The 17,031-nt window shown below is 41.3% G+C and overlaps 1 protein-coding gene across 1 annotated transcript; it reads left to right on the forward strand.

Moving 5' to 3' along the window:
• The first annotated feature begins 30 nt into the window (after positions 1 to 30).
• Positions 31 to 15,515, forward strand: LOC140204547 (short coiled-coil protein B). Its single transcript, XM_072271263.1, has 5 exons — positions 31 to 87; positions 635 to 721; positions 12,636 to 12,719; positions 13,673 to 13,857; positions 15,341 to 15,515. Exons 2-4 carry the CDS (start codon positions 673 to 675, stop codon positions 13,813 to 13,815), a joined length of 276 nt encoding a protein of 91 aa, XP_072127364.1. The 5' UTR covers positions 31 to 87; positions 635 to 672; the 3' UTR covers positions 13,816 to 13,857; positions 15,341 to 15,515.
• Positions 15,516 to 17,031: the final 1,516 nt, after the last annotated feature.

Below are 17,031 nucleotides of genomic sequence, written 5' to 3' on the forward strand. Positions count from 1 at the left end.
CCTGCACTGACTCTGCGCACTGCGGGCTGACGCATCTCCCGAGCGCACGCCGCAGCAGACAGCGGGCAGGAGCAGGTCGCAACGAAGGTAAGCAAGCTGACTTCCTCGGGGGCGGGGACCAACCCGATCCGTCCGCCACGGGGCAGAACAAAAAGCAAGCCCATGCAAACGGGACAAAATATTTCGATGTAAGCGAGCATCAATCTCTCAGCGGCGTTGGAGGCAGACCGGTGTACAGGCATTATCCCGGGGAAGGTGAGCTTGGATGGGGATCTCTTCCGATGCCTACTCTGGGGCTGATAACAAATTCCCTCGATTGGGTGTGCTGGGTGGAGGCTGAGGATGTTGTGTTAACTTAGACCGTTTATATTTCCCAATTTTGCTGCTAGCCGTGGAACTCCGCAGTTAATTCCTCAATTGGTAACAATCTCTGCAAATTTCGGATCGAGAATTTGTTCATTTGTGGCTCAGGCTGAAAGGGGTAGCCAGCTGCAGTGAGCCCGGCTTTGGATGCAGAAAACCACTAGTCTTCGTGCCGTGCGCGGCCGGATAATGGCCAACACAAAAGGCAGCTTTGTATGTGACCTGCCCCTTGCACATCAATTCCTCTATTTTATTATCCCGTTTATTCCAGATTGTCGGTTCCAAGGAGTTCCTAGGCGACGTCATCGAATGAAAATTCCACAGGAGGCTGATGACAAAATGAGCGCAGATACAGAAGGTAGTTGACAACGCCAGCCTTTGGCTACTGTGCTTCTTTACGGCATTACGTCCGAATTTCCCCCTGTTTGTCTGTGAGGGGAATCGGGAACTGTCCGTACCGCAACGGAAAATTCCGGAGAAGCGCCAGTAACATGCAAACCCTGTGTGGAAATGGATTCTTCCATCTTAGCACCCTTGTCAGAATCAGTGATACGGAAATAACGTGTAAATTTTCAGCACTGTCTCGCACACCTGTGGTATTGGGGCGGTGGGAGAGGCATTGATCTTGATGGGTGGGGTGGTAAAGGTGGCAGAAGAAAGGTTTATTAATCGTCCCCTTGTGTCTCATAATACCAATTCTCCAAGACTAAAGCTTTCACATAATGGTTGGTGCTGGATACCAAAAGAGGAATTTCTAGAATGCCTATGAGAATGCTCTAAAAAGCAGCTCCTTATTAAACCCACGAGGGGATCAACTATTCTGGATTGGGCATTGTGGGATGAACCAGAGTTGATTAGCGAGCTGAAGGTAAAAGAACCCTTAGGGGCAAGTGAACGTAATAAGATCGAATTCACCTTGAACTTTGAGAAGGAGAAGCTAAAGTCAGATGTATCAATATTACAGTGGAGTAAAGGGAATTACAGAGGCACGAGAGAGGAGTTGGCCAGAATTGATTGGAAAAGAACACTGGCAGGGAAGACAGCAGAGCAGCAAAGGCTGGAATTTCTGGAAGCAATTCGGAAGGCACAGGATGTATACATCCCAAAGAAGAAGAAGAAGTATTCTAAAGGCAAGATGGCACAGCTGTGGTTGTCAAGAGAAGTCAGAGCTAACATAAAAGCCAAAGAAAGGGCAAATAATAGAGCACAAATTAGTAGGAAGTTAGAGGTTTGGGAAGCTTGTAAAAACCAACAGAAGGCAACTAAAAGTCTTTAAGAAGGTAAAGAAAGTAAGCTAGCCAATAATATTAAAAAGGATACCAGAAGTTCCTTCAGATGCATAAAGTGTAAAATAGAGGCAAGAGTGGATATTGGACTGCAGGAAAATGATGCTGGAGAGGTAGTAATCAGGGACAAGGAAATGGAAGATGAACTGAATAAGTATTTTGCATCAGTCTTCACTGTGGAAGACATTAGCAGTATGGTGGAAGCTCTAGGTGTCAGGGGTCATGAAGTGTTTGAAGTTACCATAACTAGAGAGCAGGTTCTTGGGAAACTGATAGGTCTGAAGATAGATAAGTCACCTGGACCAGATGGTGTATACCCCAGGGTTCAGAAAGAGGTTGCCAGTTAGCCTGATCTCAGTGGGTGGGAAGATGTTGGAGTCGATTACTAAGGTGAACACTCAGGGTACTTGGAGACACATAGTAAAATTGGCCATAGTCAGCATGGTTTCTTCAAGGAAAATCTTGCCTGACAAATCTGTTGGAATTCTTTGAAGAAATAACAAGCAGCATAGGCAAAGGAGAATTAGTTGATGATGTGTACTTGGATTTTCAGAAGGCCTTTGACAAGGTGCCACACGTGAGGCTGCTTAACAAGCTATGAGCCCATGGAATTAAGGACAGATTCTAGCATGGATAAAGTGGTGGCTGATTGGCAGGAGGCAAAGAGTGAGAATAAAAGGAGCCCTTTTTGGTTGGCTGCTGGTGACTAGTGGTGTTCCACTGTGTGGGACTGATTCTTTCAGTTGGAGCCCTTTCTGGTTGGCTGCTGGTGACTAGTGGTGTTCCACTGTGTGGGACTGATTCTTTCAGTTGTCTGTCAGTGATTTGGATGATGGAATTGATGGCTTTGTGGCCCAGTTTGCAGACAATATGAAGATAGGTGGAAGGGAAGGTAGTTTTGAGGAAGTACAGAGGCCAGAGAAGGACTTAGACAGATTAGGAGAATGGGCAAAGAAGTGGCAGATGGAATACAGTGTTAGGAAGTGTATGGTCATGAACTTTGGTAGAAGAAATAAAAGATTTGACAATTTTCTAAATGGAGAGAAAATACAAAAAGCTGAGGTGCAAAGGGACTTGGGAGTCCTTGTGCAGGATTCCCTAAAGGTTAATTTGCAGGTTGACTCTGTGGTGAGGAAGACAAATACGATGTTAGTATTCATTTCAAGAGGATTAGAATATAAAAGTAAGGATGTAATGTTGAGACTATACAGCCTTGGTACTGTGTCACTTGGAGCATTATGAGCAGTTTGGGGCCCCTTATCTTAGAAAGGATATGCTGAAACTGGAGAGGGTTCAAAGGAGTTTCACGAAAATGATTCCAAGTTTGAATGGCTTGTCATATGAAGAGCTTTTGATGGTTCTGGGCCTGTGTTCACTAGAATTTAGAAGAATGAGGGATGATCTAATTGAAAACTATTGAATGGTGAAAGGCCTTGATAGAGTGGATGTGGAGAGGATGTTTCCTATGGGGTGGGAGAGTCTAAGACCAGAGGACACAGCCTCAGAATAGAGGGGCGTTCTTTTAAAATGGAGATGAGGAGGAATTTCTTTAGCCAGAGAGCAGTGTGTCTGTGGAATTCTTTGCCACAGGCAGCTATGAAGGCCAAATTTTTATGTATATTTAAGGCAGAGGTTGATAGGTTTTTGATTGGTCAGAGTATGAAGGGATATGGGGAAAAGGCGGGAGGTTGGAGCTGAGAGCCATGATGAAATGGTGGAGCAAACTCAATGGACCAAATTGCCTAATTCTGCTCCTTCATCTTATGGTCTTAAAATCCTTGTGTTCTGTTCCGTACTCCAGGCTGAATGAATATTTCAGAGTTAAGTTTTTTTCAGACAGGGCAATTATCGTTATAGATACAGGGTAGGCAGCAGCAGTGATTCAATTGTACGGCAGAACTGGCTCAAGGAGATGGCACAACACCTGCCTCTATATTTATATGAGGGACAATGAAAAAATGCTTAATTTATTTCAGTAACATGTTTGTGGAGAATCTGGTTGGAGCTAACAGAAAATACATATGGTATGTGTAGCAGGTTGCTGAGATAGATTGGATGAAATAAAATGTGGAATGCATTGAAACAGCAAACATGTTGGCATGAAGAGTGGGATAATAGGGTCCCATAATTGATCTGGAATGTGGTAATGTATGTAGCTTTCATAAAATGTTCAACAAACAAAATTAGAAATAGTCAATGCTGCCAAAAATGGAATGGCCTTCAAAAGGACAGTCTGTTTATGATGGTGGGCAAAAAAACTGGCAGATACTTCATTTTAAGTACGTAATCAAAATATTAAGTAGGGATTATAAGAAAGTTAGTTGCACATTACTGATATTATTCGTTCAGTTTCAGGAAGTGCAAGTCGCAGGCATTTATTGCCCATCCCTGACTGTCCTGAGAAAGTGACAGTGAGCCACCACTGTGGTCCCTCAGCTGAAGGGACTCGCGTGTTGCTGTCACGGCAGGCATTCCAGGATTCAGAGTCAGTGGTAAGAATGGCATTACGTTACAACGTTAGGAAGGTGTGTGACTTGAGCTGAAGATGTGATATTTGGAGGGGAACTTGCAGGAGGTGGGGTTCCCATGTGCCTGCTATGCTGGAGGTCACGGGTTAGCAGGGCGCTGCTGCAGCAGCCTAGGTAAGAGAATGGAGTGCCTTTTGTAGATGCACACAATGTGACCACTGTCTGATTCTGATGCAGTGGATGTTTAGGATGGCGGATAGAATGTCAATCAAGTAGACTGCTTTGTCCTAGGTAGTTTTGGAGATTTTTGAGGGTGTTTGGAACTGTTGACATCCAGATGGTGAAAAATATTGTAAATTGTATGATTACTGGTTACATACAGCTCATAGCTGACAGAACATTCAAATAAGTCTCAACTCGTTAGCAGTCATAAAACAAATGAATAAATTTCTGAAATACTGAAGAGAACACTATGGATTAAGGGATAACAATGGGGTGAGTTTTATTGCACGTCAATTGGAACTAAAGGGGATGGAGTTAGTGATTCAGATATATTTAACACGTGTACATTGAAACTAACACACTCAAGGATATGCTGCAGCAGCCCACAAGTGTTGTCACACATTCCAGCCCCAATGTAGCGTGTTCACAATGTTCAGCAGAACAACACAAACTGCAGCTGCGGCAACAACAACAGAACAAAACAAGACAACAGCAAAGCGGCCCCCTTTTCCAGCCTTCTACCAATTTTCTCCCTCTCTTGGTTCATGGTTGCTAAATTAGTTGGAAATTTTTGAGGTTTCAATCAGTAAAGTAAGTAAGATGCATTTGGATTTTCAGAAGGGTTTCAGTAAAATTATTAATTGAAGTTAGAGTGTGTGGCATTGAGAATAACATACCGGTGTGAACTGAGGGTTGGGCAGGGGCCAGGACACCGGAAGAAGGAATGAAAGACTGATTTTTGAGTAGGGAGTTTGTGATTAGGAGAGGGACCACAGGAATCAGGTTGGTGGTTCACCTGTTAATCTAAATCAGTGATTTTGTTGAGTAATTGATCCAAATTCACTGGTAATTCAGAGCCATGAAGTAGTGGAGCTGTGAGCAAATTGCATAGAAACTATAAGGGGATACAGGCAGATGAAGGAAATAAGCAAGGACAGGACAGATGAAATAAAATGATGCCGTACACAATGGGATACAAGTAGAAAATGTGAACATTGTGTGGTTTGTTTCCTCAATGTAGACCTCATCCCTGCACTACACTAGATTCAGAGATGTCTAAGTGAATTGCTGCTTCACTTGGGAAGACTGTGAAGGTTCATGGATGGTAGGGAGGGAGGAGTAAAAGGGCAGGTAATGTGCCTCCTGTAATTGCATGGGAAAGTGCTGTAGGATGAGGAGCGATCAGTTGCAAAGAGTGGGCCAGAGAGTTATGAAGGGAATGGTTATGTTGAGATTCTGAAGGGGCAGAAGAGGCATGTCTGGTGGTGGGATCTTGTTGGAATTGAGGAAAGATGTGAAGGATGATCTGAATGCAGAGGCTGGTGGGGTGGAAGGTAAGGAGCAATGGAACTCTTTCATTGATCTGTCCATTGTGGGTAGAGGCGCAGGAAATAGATGATATGCAGTGAAGGGCTCTGTTCACCACGGCCAAGGGCAAGCCTCGACGTAGTGAGAAAGAAGACATTTCAAACACACCTGTGTGGCAAGTTTCATCATCAGAGCAAATATGGTGAAGATGGAAGAACTTGGAGAATGCAATGGAGTCCTTGCAGGAGACAAGTTGGGAGGAAAGATGATTACGTTTGATGTGGGAGACTATAGATTTATAAATGATGTTTGTGGCTTGTCTGTCCTTGAGAAGAGAAGCAGAAGGAGTAACACCACCCTGATGCCTGTGGTAATCCTCTAGTCACAAACTGCCTGCTCAAAAATGAGACTTTCATTCCTTCTTTCTGTTTCCTGGCCCCTGCCCAACCCTCAATTCACATCGGTACATTACTCTAACTTCAATTAATAATTTTATTGAAAGCCTTCTGAAAATCCAGCTGCATTGTACCAGCTCTACTTGTTGAAACCTTGTTGAAGGTGAGATTTGGGGTGAAAATTGGAAGCAAAGGTAATGAAAATTTTGAATTCTGTATGAGTCTAGGAAACGGCATTGTTGCTGATGTACTTAAGATAAATTAGTGGGGGAATGGGTCCATGTATCCCATCAAAAGTGCCCGTGCAAGTTCCATATCTGTACCTTTGACCTACAGAAATTAAGTAGAGTTGAATGAGAAGTTGTTGAATGTGAGGATGAATTCATCCAGACAAATAAGTATGTTGGTAGAGAAAAACTGTTTGGACCTCTATTCAAAGAATAGGGTGGGGTTGGGTGTTTACCCTCAGACCCTCCTGATATGGGCTGGAGATAGAGAGGTATTGTATCTCCAGTATGTGCATTTCTGCCAGAAGTTGGGTTCTATCTTGCTGATTATTTGTAATGCTGCCATGTTGAGTATCTTGCTTCAAAATTATAGCTCTTGAATCCTAGTCCTGGTCATTTAACATAACAGGAAAAGGAATGTTTCCTATACTAACTTAAGAGCACTTCTTATTTCTCTCTAATCAAAAAATTAAGATTGTAATCTTGTCCTCTATTCTTCAATCAGCTATGTATCTAGGTCTGTCTAATATGTTTTCTGTTTTATGAATGACTGTTGTGCTGCTTTAAAATAACTTTTAAAACCCTATCTATTGCATGGCCACTATCAGTCATACATGATTTGCCTCTAACAAGTCTGCATATTGATTGTCTAATGTTATTCTGCAACTGAGAACTAATTTTGTTTTTGACACAGGTCAGAAGTAGCTCTCCCATTACTGATTTGCTGGACTGCTTTTACCATTTATCCTCCTCTTTTTCTCCAGAGTACAGTACTCCAGTTTATTCTAAATTATCCCAAAGTTATTCTAAAAGCTAATCCATCTCCTTGTCTGCATGGATTATTGTAGAGTACTGGCGATGCAGATGCAGTTTAGTCTTCACTTTAATGCTTTGCATTTTATTCTTACTTTCATGTAGTGTTATATTTTTTATAATTAAGTTAAATTAGCAAATCATAATGTTGATGAATATAAAGGTAGAGTTGATTGGATTGTAGAAGCGTAGACTGAGGAGATGGGGAATGCAAGACAGACATTACTAATGGAGGGTGTAATTATTATGTAACAGATTTACATAGACTTTATTGATGTCAACATGTGAATTTAAGATTTTAAAACAGCTAATGAAGCACAAAGGGATGGATTCATTACTTTGCTTGACTGGCTGATAGTTATTTGAGTTGCTGAAATTGTTAACAGCAGCTTTGTACTGAAACGAGCTCCTTTAAACAGATATATATATATTTGTCTGCAGGACTTGATCTCTTGTTGAGTGAATGCTGGTAAGAGCAATGCACTGTGATTCAGTGGTTATAGCCTCATGCTGTAGTAAGGGATGAGGTATGAATGGGAAGGGGAACTGCTGTTGGGATGAAATTAAAAACTATTATAGAGACATTTTCAAAATGCTGTCACATGCAAATCTCCAATGCTTCGTCCTTCACATGCCTAGCTTATGGGAAGAGGAAATGTTGCACTGATATTAACAAAAAGTTAATTTGATGACCTATCTGTTGGAATTCTTGGAGCGATAAACAAATGAATTCCATTCATCTGCTTCAGGACTCATAAACTGATATCAAAATAGGAAGTTCTCGTGTTCAGTAACATGAAAGGAATCCCATGGATTAGAAAATGATATTACTAATCTCAAATCAATGTTGTAGGTTTGCTCATTAATTTCATTCCATAGCATCTTCCCACACATACTGTACCTTGTCCTTTACTATGAGACGGACCAAGACACATCTGTATAGTTACTACTTGGCAAATTATATTAACTGATCTTGATGTGATGGCTTCTGCACTAGGGAAATCAAATGGAGATGCAATCATTTGCTATAGAAGTCCACGCAGCTTACAAATATGACCTCGAGTGTTTGATCACTTCTTATTTTTGTTCTCTATGCCACTCCTTTTGTCCTCTTACATGAGTTTTTAAAAATAAAGATTCAGTGGAAACACATGGAATACTGGATCATGTTTTGATTTAGACATTTAACAACGTTCTGCACAGTGTCTCAAGTTCCACTTTCCAGTCGGTTTGTGCAGTTAGCAGGTGTTAGCATCTTTTCTGATTGTTATCTTTTCATCTTTTGTTTCTTATCCAAACATTATCCTGTTTTATCTTGCATCTCATTACTTTTTGTTGGTTAGCATATTTTCCTTTCCACCCCATTGTGGATTTAATTTCTTTGTTCTTTTCTCCACCTCTTTCCACCACCCACCTGCCCCAATTTCCCTGCTTCTGTACTTATGACTTATCAAATTTTGAACCAATGCTATTTCTGAGGAATCTCTTCATTGAAATGAAGAGCTAACTATGTTTTGTCCCGGCACATGAATCCTGGACTGTTGAATGTTTTGGATATTTACTCTTATTATATCCTGCTCAAAATCGGTACAATATTTACGGCAAGATTGCTGAAGGTCTATTACATTTCCAAATTGTGTTGCATCAATAATTTTGAAGTTATCTGCCTTATGTGCATAAGTTCAAGCCATCTCTTGGACCGTACAATAACAATACCAAACTGTAGCTCCTGTAGAACACTCCTATAGATTTCCCTCCAGTCTGAAAAAAAATGCACTAATCTCTGTTTTCTATCTATACACATTTGGGAACATTGGTAAAGAGCTGATTCTACCGTGAGGAACATTCTGAGGGGCTGCATCACCATCTGGTATGGGGGGCAGGTGGGGGATACTGCACAGGATTATAGGAAGCTACAAGAAGTTGTAAAATTAGTCAGCTCCATCATGGGTATTAGCCTTCGTAGTATCTGAGACATTCTCAGGGAGCGGCGCCTTAGGAAGGCAGCGTCCATTACTAAGGACCCTCATCACCCAGGACTTGCCCTCTTCTCATTGTTACTGTCAGGAAGGAGGTAGATGAGCCTGAATGCACACACTTAGCGATTCAGGAACAACTTTTTCCCCTCTTCCATCCGATTTCTAAATGGACGTTGAACCCATGAATACTACCTCCATTTTTTTTTTTGGTTTTTGCACTATTTTTAATTTAACTATTTTACATATATACTTGCTGCAATTTATTTATTTTTCTATATTTATCATGTATTACATTGTACTGCTGCCACTAAGTTAATAAATTTAATGACATATGCCAGTGATATTAAACCTGATTCTGATTTATCCATCTAAGGCTGTTAGTGCAGTTATTTCAGTATTTATGGAGCTAGTTGTTTCTAATCCACAAGTTTGTTTTGTTAGCAAGATTCATGTAGTCATTTGCTAAAACACGTTTAGAAGGTTCATATACACAACATAAACCCCATTCGTATTTCAACAAAGAACTCAATCAGGTTAGTCGAACACAATTTGTCTTTCACAAAACAGTGTTTGTTTCCTGTGTTATCCCTATTTTCCCAGGTTGATTTTGTTCTGGATTAGTGTCTTTGATGTTTTCACACACTGAGTCTATATGACTGGGCCTCAGTTTTTTTTCAACAGGTCAATAGGTCAATAGGTCAATAGGTTTCAATAGATAGATTTAATGTCAGAGAAATGTATACAATATACATCCTGAAATTATTTTCCTTTTGAACAGTTCTTGGACGTCATTCACATTTTTTTCATGAATGGAAAGAATCCTTTTAGCCCGCAGACCCCATGTCGTTACTTATTTCTCTCAGAACAATTCCATGTCGTTACTTATTTCTCTGTAACCTGTTCTCTCACGTGTCTATCAACACCACCCTCATCCTCCTACCTGTCCTTTGCCCAAACTCCCAGCTCCCCAGAGCACCAAAAATAGTCAAATAACTTACCAACCAGAAACCCTTTGGGATGTAGGAGGGAACTGAAGCACTCTGGGGAAACCCACAAGGTCGGACAGAGAACGTGCAGCCTTTGCACAGACAGCGGAGGAGGTCCGAATTGAACACTGGTCACTGAAGCCATGCCACAGTGCTGTTGTAAAAATACATTTAGAATTAAAAACAACAAAATACTCAAAACATAACAAAACAGCTAAAACATTTCAATCAATGAAATTAAGAAAATAAGGAATTGCCTTGTACCCTCACTTCTCACAATTAGTATCCCTTCCCATTCAAATGAATCAGTCCTCTGGACAAGTGCCAGCCAATGCTGGGAACACACCTAAGTGGTCAGGAAATAAGGAGAAGCCAGACGGGTTAAATGAAATTTATCTACAAGGAGCCAGCAATGGATTTGATGAGTGGAATGGTCTCCCATTTGCTGTAGTAACTAATAATTACTGGTCAGCCCTGGGAATTCCTTCCATGATGTTTCCCTTGGGCCCAACAAGCCTAAAAGGGATAATAGCAAAAAATACTGCATGCGCAGAAAGCGGAACAGACCTGATGTTTCATGCCCTTTGAAAGAACTGGGTAGTAGTCAACCAAGTTGTGGATAAAGTAAAGACCTCAACATGCTTCATTGTGAGAATGGCTAATCCTAAACAGGAACATTGGATTGAAGATGAAAGTGCCTTGTTACAGTTGTGATAAATTATAGACTTACTGTACTGCTGCAGCTTTATGTTGTTGGCCTTTGATCCTGACGGATCATAGTGTAAAAAATAAAATGAGCTCCTGGGGTCTGGTGGAGTCTGACAGGTTATTGGATGAATGGGGATGGTGATGATGGGGGCTGACAGCTGGAGTTTATTTCAGGAACCAGGAGCTCAGTGGGGATTGGTGGACTGGAACAACAGAGCAGAGAAAGAACTGAGTGTGTCAAGCAGCATCTATGAAGGCAAAAAGTAAGTCAATGTTTTGGGTTGAGTCCTATATCAGCATTGAGAGAGAAGAGGAAAGAACATTAGGACATGTAGCAATATGAAAGGAGTGGAAAGAGGCTAGTAGGTGACAGGTAGAACCATGTAGTGAGAGGATGATGGAATTGGGTGGGGGTGGGATGGAGGCTTGTAGACGATAGGTGGAATATAATGAGGAGGGAATGATGGATCGATGGAACCAGGTGAGATGACAACACCAGGGCTGAAGGTACCTCAAGCTGGAAAATTCAAAGTTCATTCAACTGGGTTGTAAACAACCTGAGTGGAACATGAGTTGTTCTCCCAGTTTACATTTGGTCTGTCTGTAACAGTGGAGGAAGCCGAGGACAGACATGTCTGTATGGGAGTGGCTGGAGGGTTAAGATGAAATGCAACCGGAAGTGAAAGGCGGCTCTTTCAGATAGAGCACATGTGCTCCACAATTCAGTTATCTAGTCTACGCTTGAATTCACTGATGTAAAGAAAGCCGTATCATGAGCATTGAATGCAGTGGCCCAAGTTGGGAGAGGTGCAGGTGAACCTCTGCTGCACCTGGAAGTGAAGGGGTGGGTGTGACATCTCCTTCAGTTACAGAAGAACATTGCAGGGGATGGGGAAGGATGAGTAGAATCTATGAAGGAGTCCCCAAAAGTAGATTGGGACTGAGGTATGTGGGGGCCTCCCTTGGGAGCAGTTGGGACTGAGGTGTGGGGGCCTCCCTTGGGAGCAGTTGGGACTGAGGTGTGGGGGTCTCCCTTGGGAGCAGTTGGGACTGAGGTGTGTGGGGGCCTCCCTTGGGAGCAGTTGGGACTGAGGTGTGGGGGTCTCCCTTGGGAGCAGTTGGGACTGAGGTGTAGGGGGGCCTCCCTTGGGAGCAGTTGGGACTGAGGTGTGGGGGTCTCCCTTGGGAGCAGTTGGGACTGAGATGTGGGGGTTTCCTTTGGGAGCAGTTGGGACTGAGGTGTGTGGGGGCCTCCCTTGGGAGCAGTTGGGACTGAGGTGTAGGGGGACCTCCCTTGGGAGCAGTTGGGACTGAGGTGTGGGGGTCTCCCTTGGGAGCAGTTGGGTCTGAGGTGTGGAGGGGGGGGGTCTCCCTTGGGAGCAGTGGTTTGCATTGCATTTGGCCATTGGAATCTTAAGAGAGTTGAAGGGTTGGGCATTCGGGGTATTTGGGATCTGGCTTTGGGGAATCCTAAATGTCTTGTTAAATTTCCTGGGAGATGCAAAATATCCTGAAAATATTTATTAACATGCATTACTCCACCCAGAGCACACCCAGTCAGATTCTTAGAGCATTATCTTTAGAAGGCAGATTGAGTGGGCATTTTTGGCTGAAAATTTAAAGCATGCCCTAGAACTCTAGTCTTCTACCAATGGAGCAGCAAAAGCAGCAGATTTTACTATAGAATGTCTTGTGGCAAAGCAGAATTTCTGGCGGTTCAGCTCAAATATTATATGTGCATATTAATGTGGGTTTAATTCACAAAGTGCTGAGAGCATTGGAGAGAGAGAAGGCTTCTCTGCATTCAGGCTTGCCACTTGAACTGTTTCAAGCCATCTGTTTCAAACTGTTATCTGGTTTCTTATTTTCTATCACTGTAGGAACAGATTTTGAAAATCAAGAGGAGCTGGAGGAGAAGACAAGACTAATAAATCAGGTTTTGGAATTGCAGCACACACTCGAAGGTGATTATTTGTTGCTGCCTCAGATCAGTTTTTATCCCCCTCTGCTCTGATGCTCTCTCATTCGCTGGTTGTTTCTCTATGATGACTCTGTGAAGGAGAAAGTTATCTTTCTCCCTCTCTGCTTGTTGGTGTTTTTACCTCTGCTAACAAACACATCTTTCCTTCTGCATTGAATATTTTTCTCTTTCTTTCAGTGTTGGCTTAATTTTTATTTCTTTACTGATTGATAAATCACTGCAGTTTTCTCTGTCTTTGCCTTTGTATGCTACAATAGCCTTGTAAGCTGGTACTTTTTCACAGATCTTTCTGTGTTGGCCTTTCTTTGCAGTTTTGTGTTTCACCTTTCCTTGTAATTATCTTGCTTTCTCCATTTCTCTACATTTTTTTCTTTAGCTTTCTCGTGCTTTTTCTACCCCTTTCTCTTTTTGTGGCTCCATCTTATTTTCAACTCTACACACTCCCTCTCTCTGCAGTGACTTCCTCTCTCACTCTTTCAGTTCCCTTTTCAGGCTCACCTCACTGTATGCCTGTACTATTCCCCAGTCTCTTCCAAGCACTCCACCATCTTACCCACATCTGTCACCCTCTAACTCTCAAATAACAGAAATCCTGGAATTGTTAGCAAGTCATGTAACATCTTTGGAAGGGACAACAGCTGACATTCCGCATCCTAGATCCTTTGTCAGAAGTTCTGTTTTGATTAAAGGTCTCAGACCTGAAATGTAAATTGTTTCACTTTTCTCAGATGCCTCTCATCGTTTTCTGCTTTTATTAAAGATTTCCAGAATCTGCAGTTTTTAAAAAAAATTCATTTACAGTTCTGTCTATCCTCTACTTTGTTCTTCACTCTCCTATTTAGGAAAAAAAAGTATGTTTTCTAACTTTACTATAATTTGTACTTCATGGTAGTTTGTCACCCTGCTCTATCCTTGACCATTACATCTGGTTTACAGATCTATCTGCCAGAGTTGATGCTGTTAAAGAAGAGAACCTGAAGCTCAAATCTGAGAACCAGGTGCTTGGTCAGTACATTGAAAACCTCATGTCAGCCTCCAGCGTCTTTCAAACCACAGAGTCGAAGAACAAGAGAAAGTAAGGAGCTCATTCCACTGATACCATCAACTTTATATCTCGACAGGTGTAGTGGGCTAATCTGCATGTCATGTCCATCTGTCTGAAATCTCACTTTGACCTTTTCACCTTAAGATCTAGGTGATGAAATATTTTCAGGTCCCTGATCCTGTTTGCATATTGAGATTTGGTTGATGGGATATGATTCAATTGCTTCTAATTGATGCAATGATTTACAAAACACTTCCAAAGTTAGCAAACAGGAGTCAAATCTGCTGGTCTCTAAAGGCCACAACTTCTTTAATGTATTCCATGTTGGAAATTCTTTCTTAAATGTAGCAAGTGAAAGCACAAGAAAAAAATACACAGCCAACAAAAAGCATCAGTTGAGACTGCACTGCACAATGCTATAGAATGGTCATGACCTTGTATGTACTGGACCTGGGGAGGAAAAGAGGACGATAGTAGTTTACTCAAGGGAAATTAGGAAAAAAGTGAGCAGGCCACCTATTCACAGTCTGAAGTGAGCAACCTACCAGCCCTTGAGCTGCTGCAGCTAATGTTTCACCAGCCACAATCTGGTCCGTGTTTGAGCATTGAAAAAAAATTGACGTACCAAAATTAGAGGCAAGATTCAAAACTGTAAGCCATGAAGGAAAGTCTACGATTAGTGCATGAGAAAAGCTCTGAGTTGTATAAGATATGCAATATTAATTAAGAAGCAACAGGTACTCAGAAAATGTAATGCCCTGTTGTAGATGTATTGTCTGATCAATGCCAGTAACTGTTGCAGTTTGGGATCCAACATCAAAAAGGCTCTATCCAACTTAGAATCTAACATCGAAGAGGTTATAACTGAAGATAGATACCGGAACGGGCTTGGAAGAGGTGGGTATTGGGCTATTAAGGGATCAGAGGTAGCTTGGGGATGGGGGAGGTAGATTTTATGGTTTTCATCGTGCATGTTAGAGACAGATGATTAAGAGCTTGGGTCATTGCAGAGTCAGGCGATCAGAGGGTCAGAGTCATCAGGTCACAGGAAGATCAGGTGACGGCTTTGTAATATTGAAGTCAAATGGTTAGGGATCATGGCCATCAGCGCCTCAAGCACCATTCCACGGGCCGATGACATCTCTCAACGTGGCCCATCTCCTGGCTGATGGAGGATGCAGGTACGTCACGTCAAAGCACGATCCAGTTCCCGAGTGAGAAAGAAACAATGATAAACAGCATCTGTTCCTTGAACTCTTCAGGAAAGCGGATTCCCCAAGAGGGTAGACAAGAGACTTCTACCTGCATCACTCAGTGATGGAGCAGGTAGCTACATTCTGAGCACAATTTCCTGGCTGGCCAACTGTTCTATTCCCCATCCCCAGCAGCACATGCTACCCAGTGCAGTCTCATTTCTATCTAAGTGTTCTACTGACTCGGTCACTGTTTCTGCATTCAAAAGGTGAAAGGGTTAAATAGTCAGATTATTTAAATAATTCAGTTAATTTGCTATAAATAACAAATTAATTTCAATAAAAATGTCCTTTTTTATTTTCCAGACCAACCAAAAGCTCCAAGAAGACAGACAAATAATAGTAACATTAACTATGCTAAAGGGGATTGAGAGTTGAGACTGTCCAGTGTTAGACTGTAACCCTGTTAGAACCAGTAGCTTATTGTCTTGAGTCAGCCTGGGTACCTTTTGTATTTAGTCTATTTAATTATGAAATAATAAACCCAAATGCTCATATTGATATGTGTGCCTCTCCTTTCGCACATAGGATTCTGTTTGCATGATTATTTTGTGAGTTGGTCTAACTTTATCCAGTTAATACTTTAGGCCAGGCTATAGGCCAATATATGTTGGTTGCGAAGGATGGAAAAAAAATCACAGGTGCTACACTGAGCCTTCTATTTCTAAACCTTTAATTGCCATCGATTTGCTTTGTTTCTTTAATCTCAAAATTTCCAGAATACTAACAGAAATGATACATCTTTATCGTTCTGTTTGAATGATAAAGATCTTTGGCCTATCTAAACACAGTCATATAGAACGAATCGATATTTCTTTCTACTATCCATTCTTTCATTATTTATTCCTTTGTGTTTTGCTTTAGATTTTCCTCCAAAAGTTCTTTCCAGTTGCTACCCTTTTCAAAGAATAACATTCCGCATAGCCCAAACCTGCTGCTATGTATTTGCTTACTGGATTTATCCTTTCAAGCTTTTTTGACATATTTATTGCTTTTCTGACACAGCTTTATAGTTACCTCCTTTCGGGTCTGAAAAACCCAGGTTCCATGCAGTCTGTCTCTGTAACTCAGTCCTTTGAGGATTATGTCTTGTTGCAGTATATATCTTGGTACAAGTGACAATGATAAAACCAAATCCAATTCCAACTTCTCTACAGCATTTCACTTACCTCAGTGACCACAACTGAACAGTACAATATACTGTAGCTTCGCTGGATTGTATTACACCAGCGTGGCATTCAGCGAATATAATTAAATTTGTTTTGATGTGTTCTATATGTTCTTTTATCAAGAACTGTTTTGCTGAGATCATCTACTAAAACCTTAACATCTTCTGGCTTGTTTGATATGTTTGTTGCTATACATTTGGAACTTACCATGATATTGGCATATTTGCATTTAGAAATTGTAGACACAATTAACATCATCTCACTGACATTAAGAACCATTAAAAATATGTATAGAGAGATGAGTTAGGGAACTCACTGTTATAAGACAATTGAATAGTTTCCCAGTATGATAACATGGCTCTTATCTCACAATCTACCTCATTATGACCTTGTATCGTCCTGTCAGCTTACACTACACTTTTTCAGTAGTTGCTCCACTTTATTCTGCATTCTGTTATTGCTTTACCTTGTACTACCTCAATGCATTGAGTAATCAATTGATCTGTATGGACAGTATGTACATACAAGACAAACTTTTCACTGTACCCCGGTACATGTGACAATAATATTCCTATTACAATTCCAATCTCAAAATCATGTTGGCTTACTTGCATTTTGAAATTGTAGACAAAATTAGCAAAATCTTACCAACATTGTTAACCAGTCAAGAAAATTATAGATAGGTAGATAAACTAGAAATTAATGAAATTTTAAAGAACAAATAATACTACAGGTTTGTAAATGACTGTCATTTAAAAGAACACTAAAACCAAACCAGTGTAGTAGGACAAGAGCATACAGTTTTAAGAGGACTTCTTAATTAGGGAG

This window comes from Mobula birostris, chromosome 10 (assembly GCF_030028105.1).
Source record: "Mobula birostris isolate sMobBir1 chromosome 10, sMobBir1.hap1, whole genome shotgun sequence".
NCBI lineage: Eukaryota > Metazoa > Chordata > Chondrichthyes > Myliobatiformes > Myliobatidae > Mobula > Mobula birostris.

Excerpts from the sequence above, each read along its gene's own strand:
- LOC140204547 (XM_072271263.1), top strand. The coding sequence starts at position 673 with ATGAAAATTCCACAGGAGGCTGATGACAAAATGAGCGCAGATACAGAA. Across the intron at positions 722-12,635 it reads AATGAGCGCAGATACAGAAG|GAACAGATTTTGAAAATCAA; the intron begins GTAGTTGACAAC and ends CTATCACTGTAG. Across the intron at positions 12,720-13,672 it reads ATTGCAGCACACACTCGAAG|ATCTATCTGCCAGAGTTGAT; the intron begins GTGATTATTTGT and ends TCTGGTTTACAG.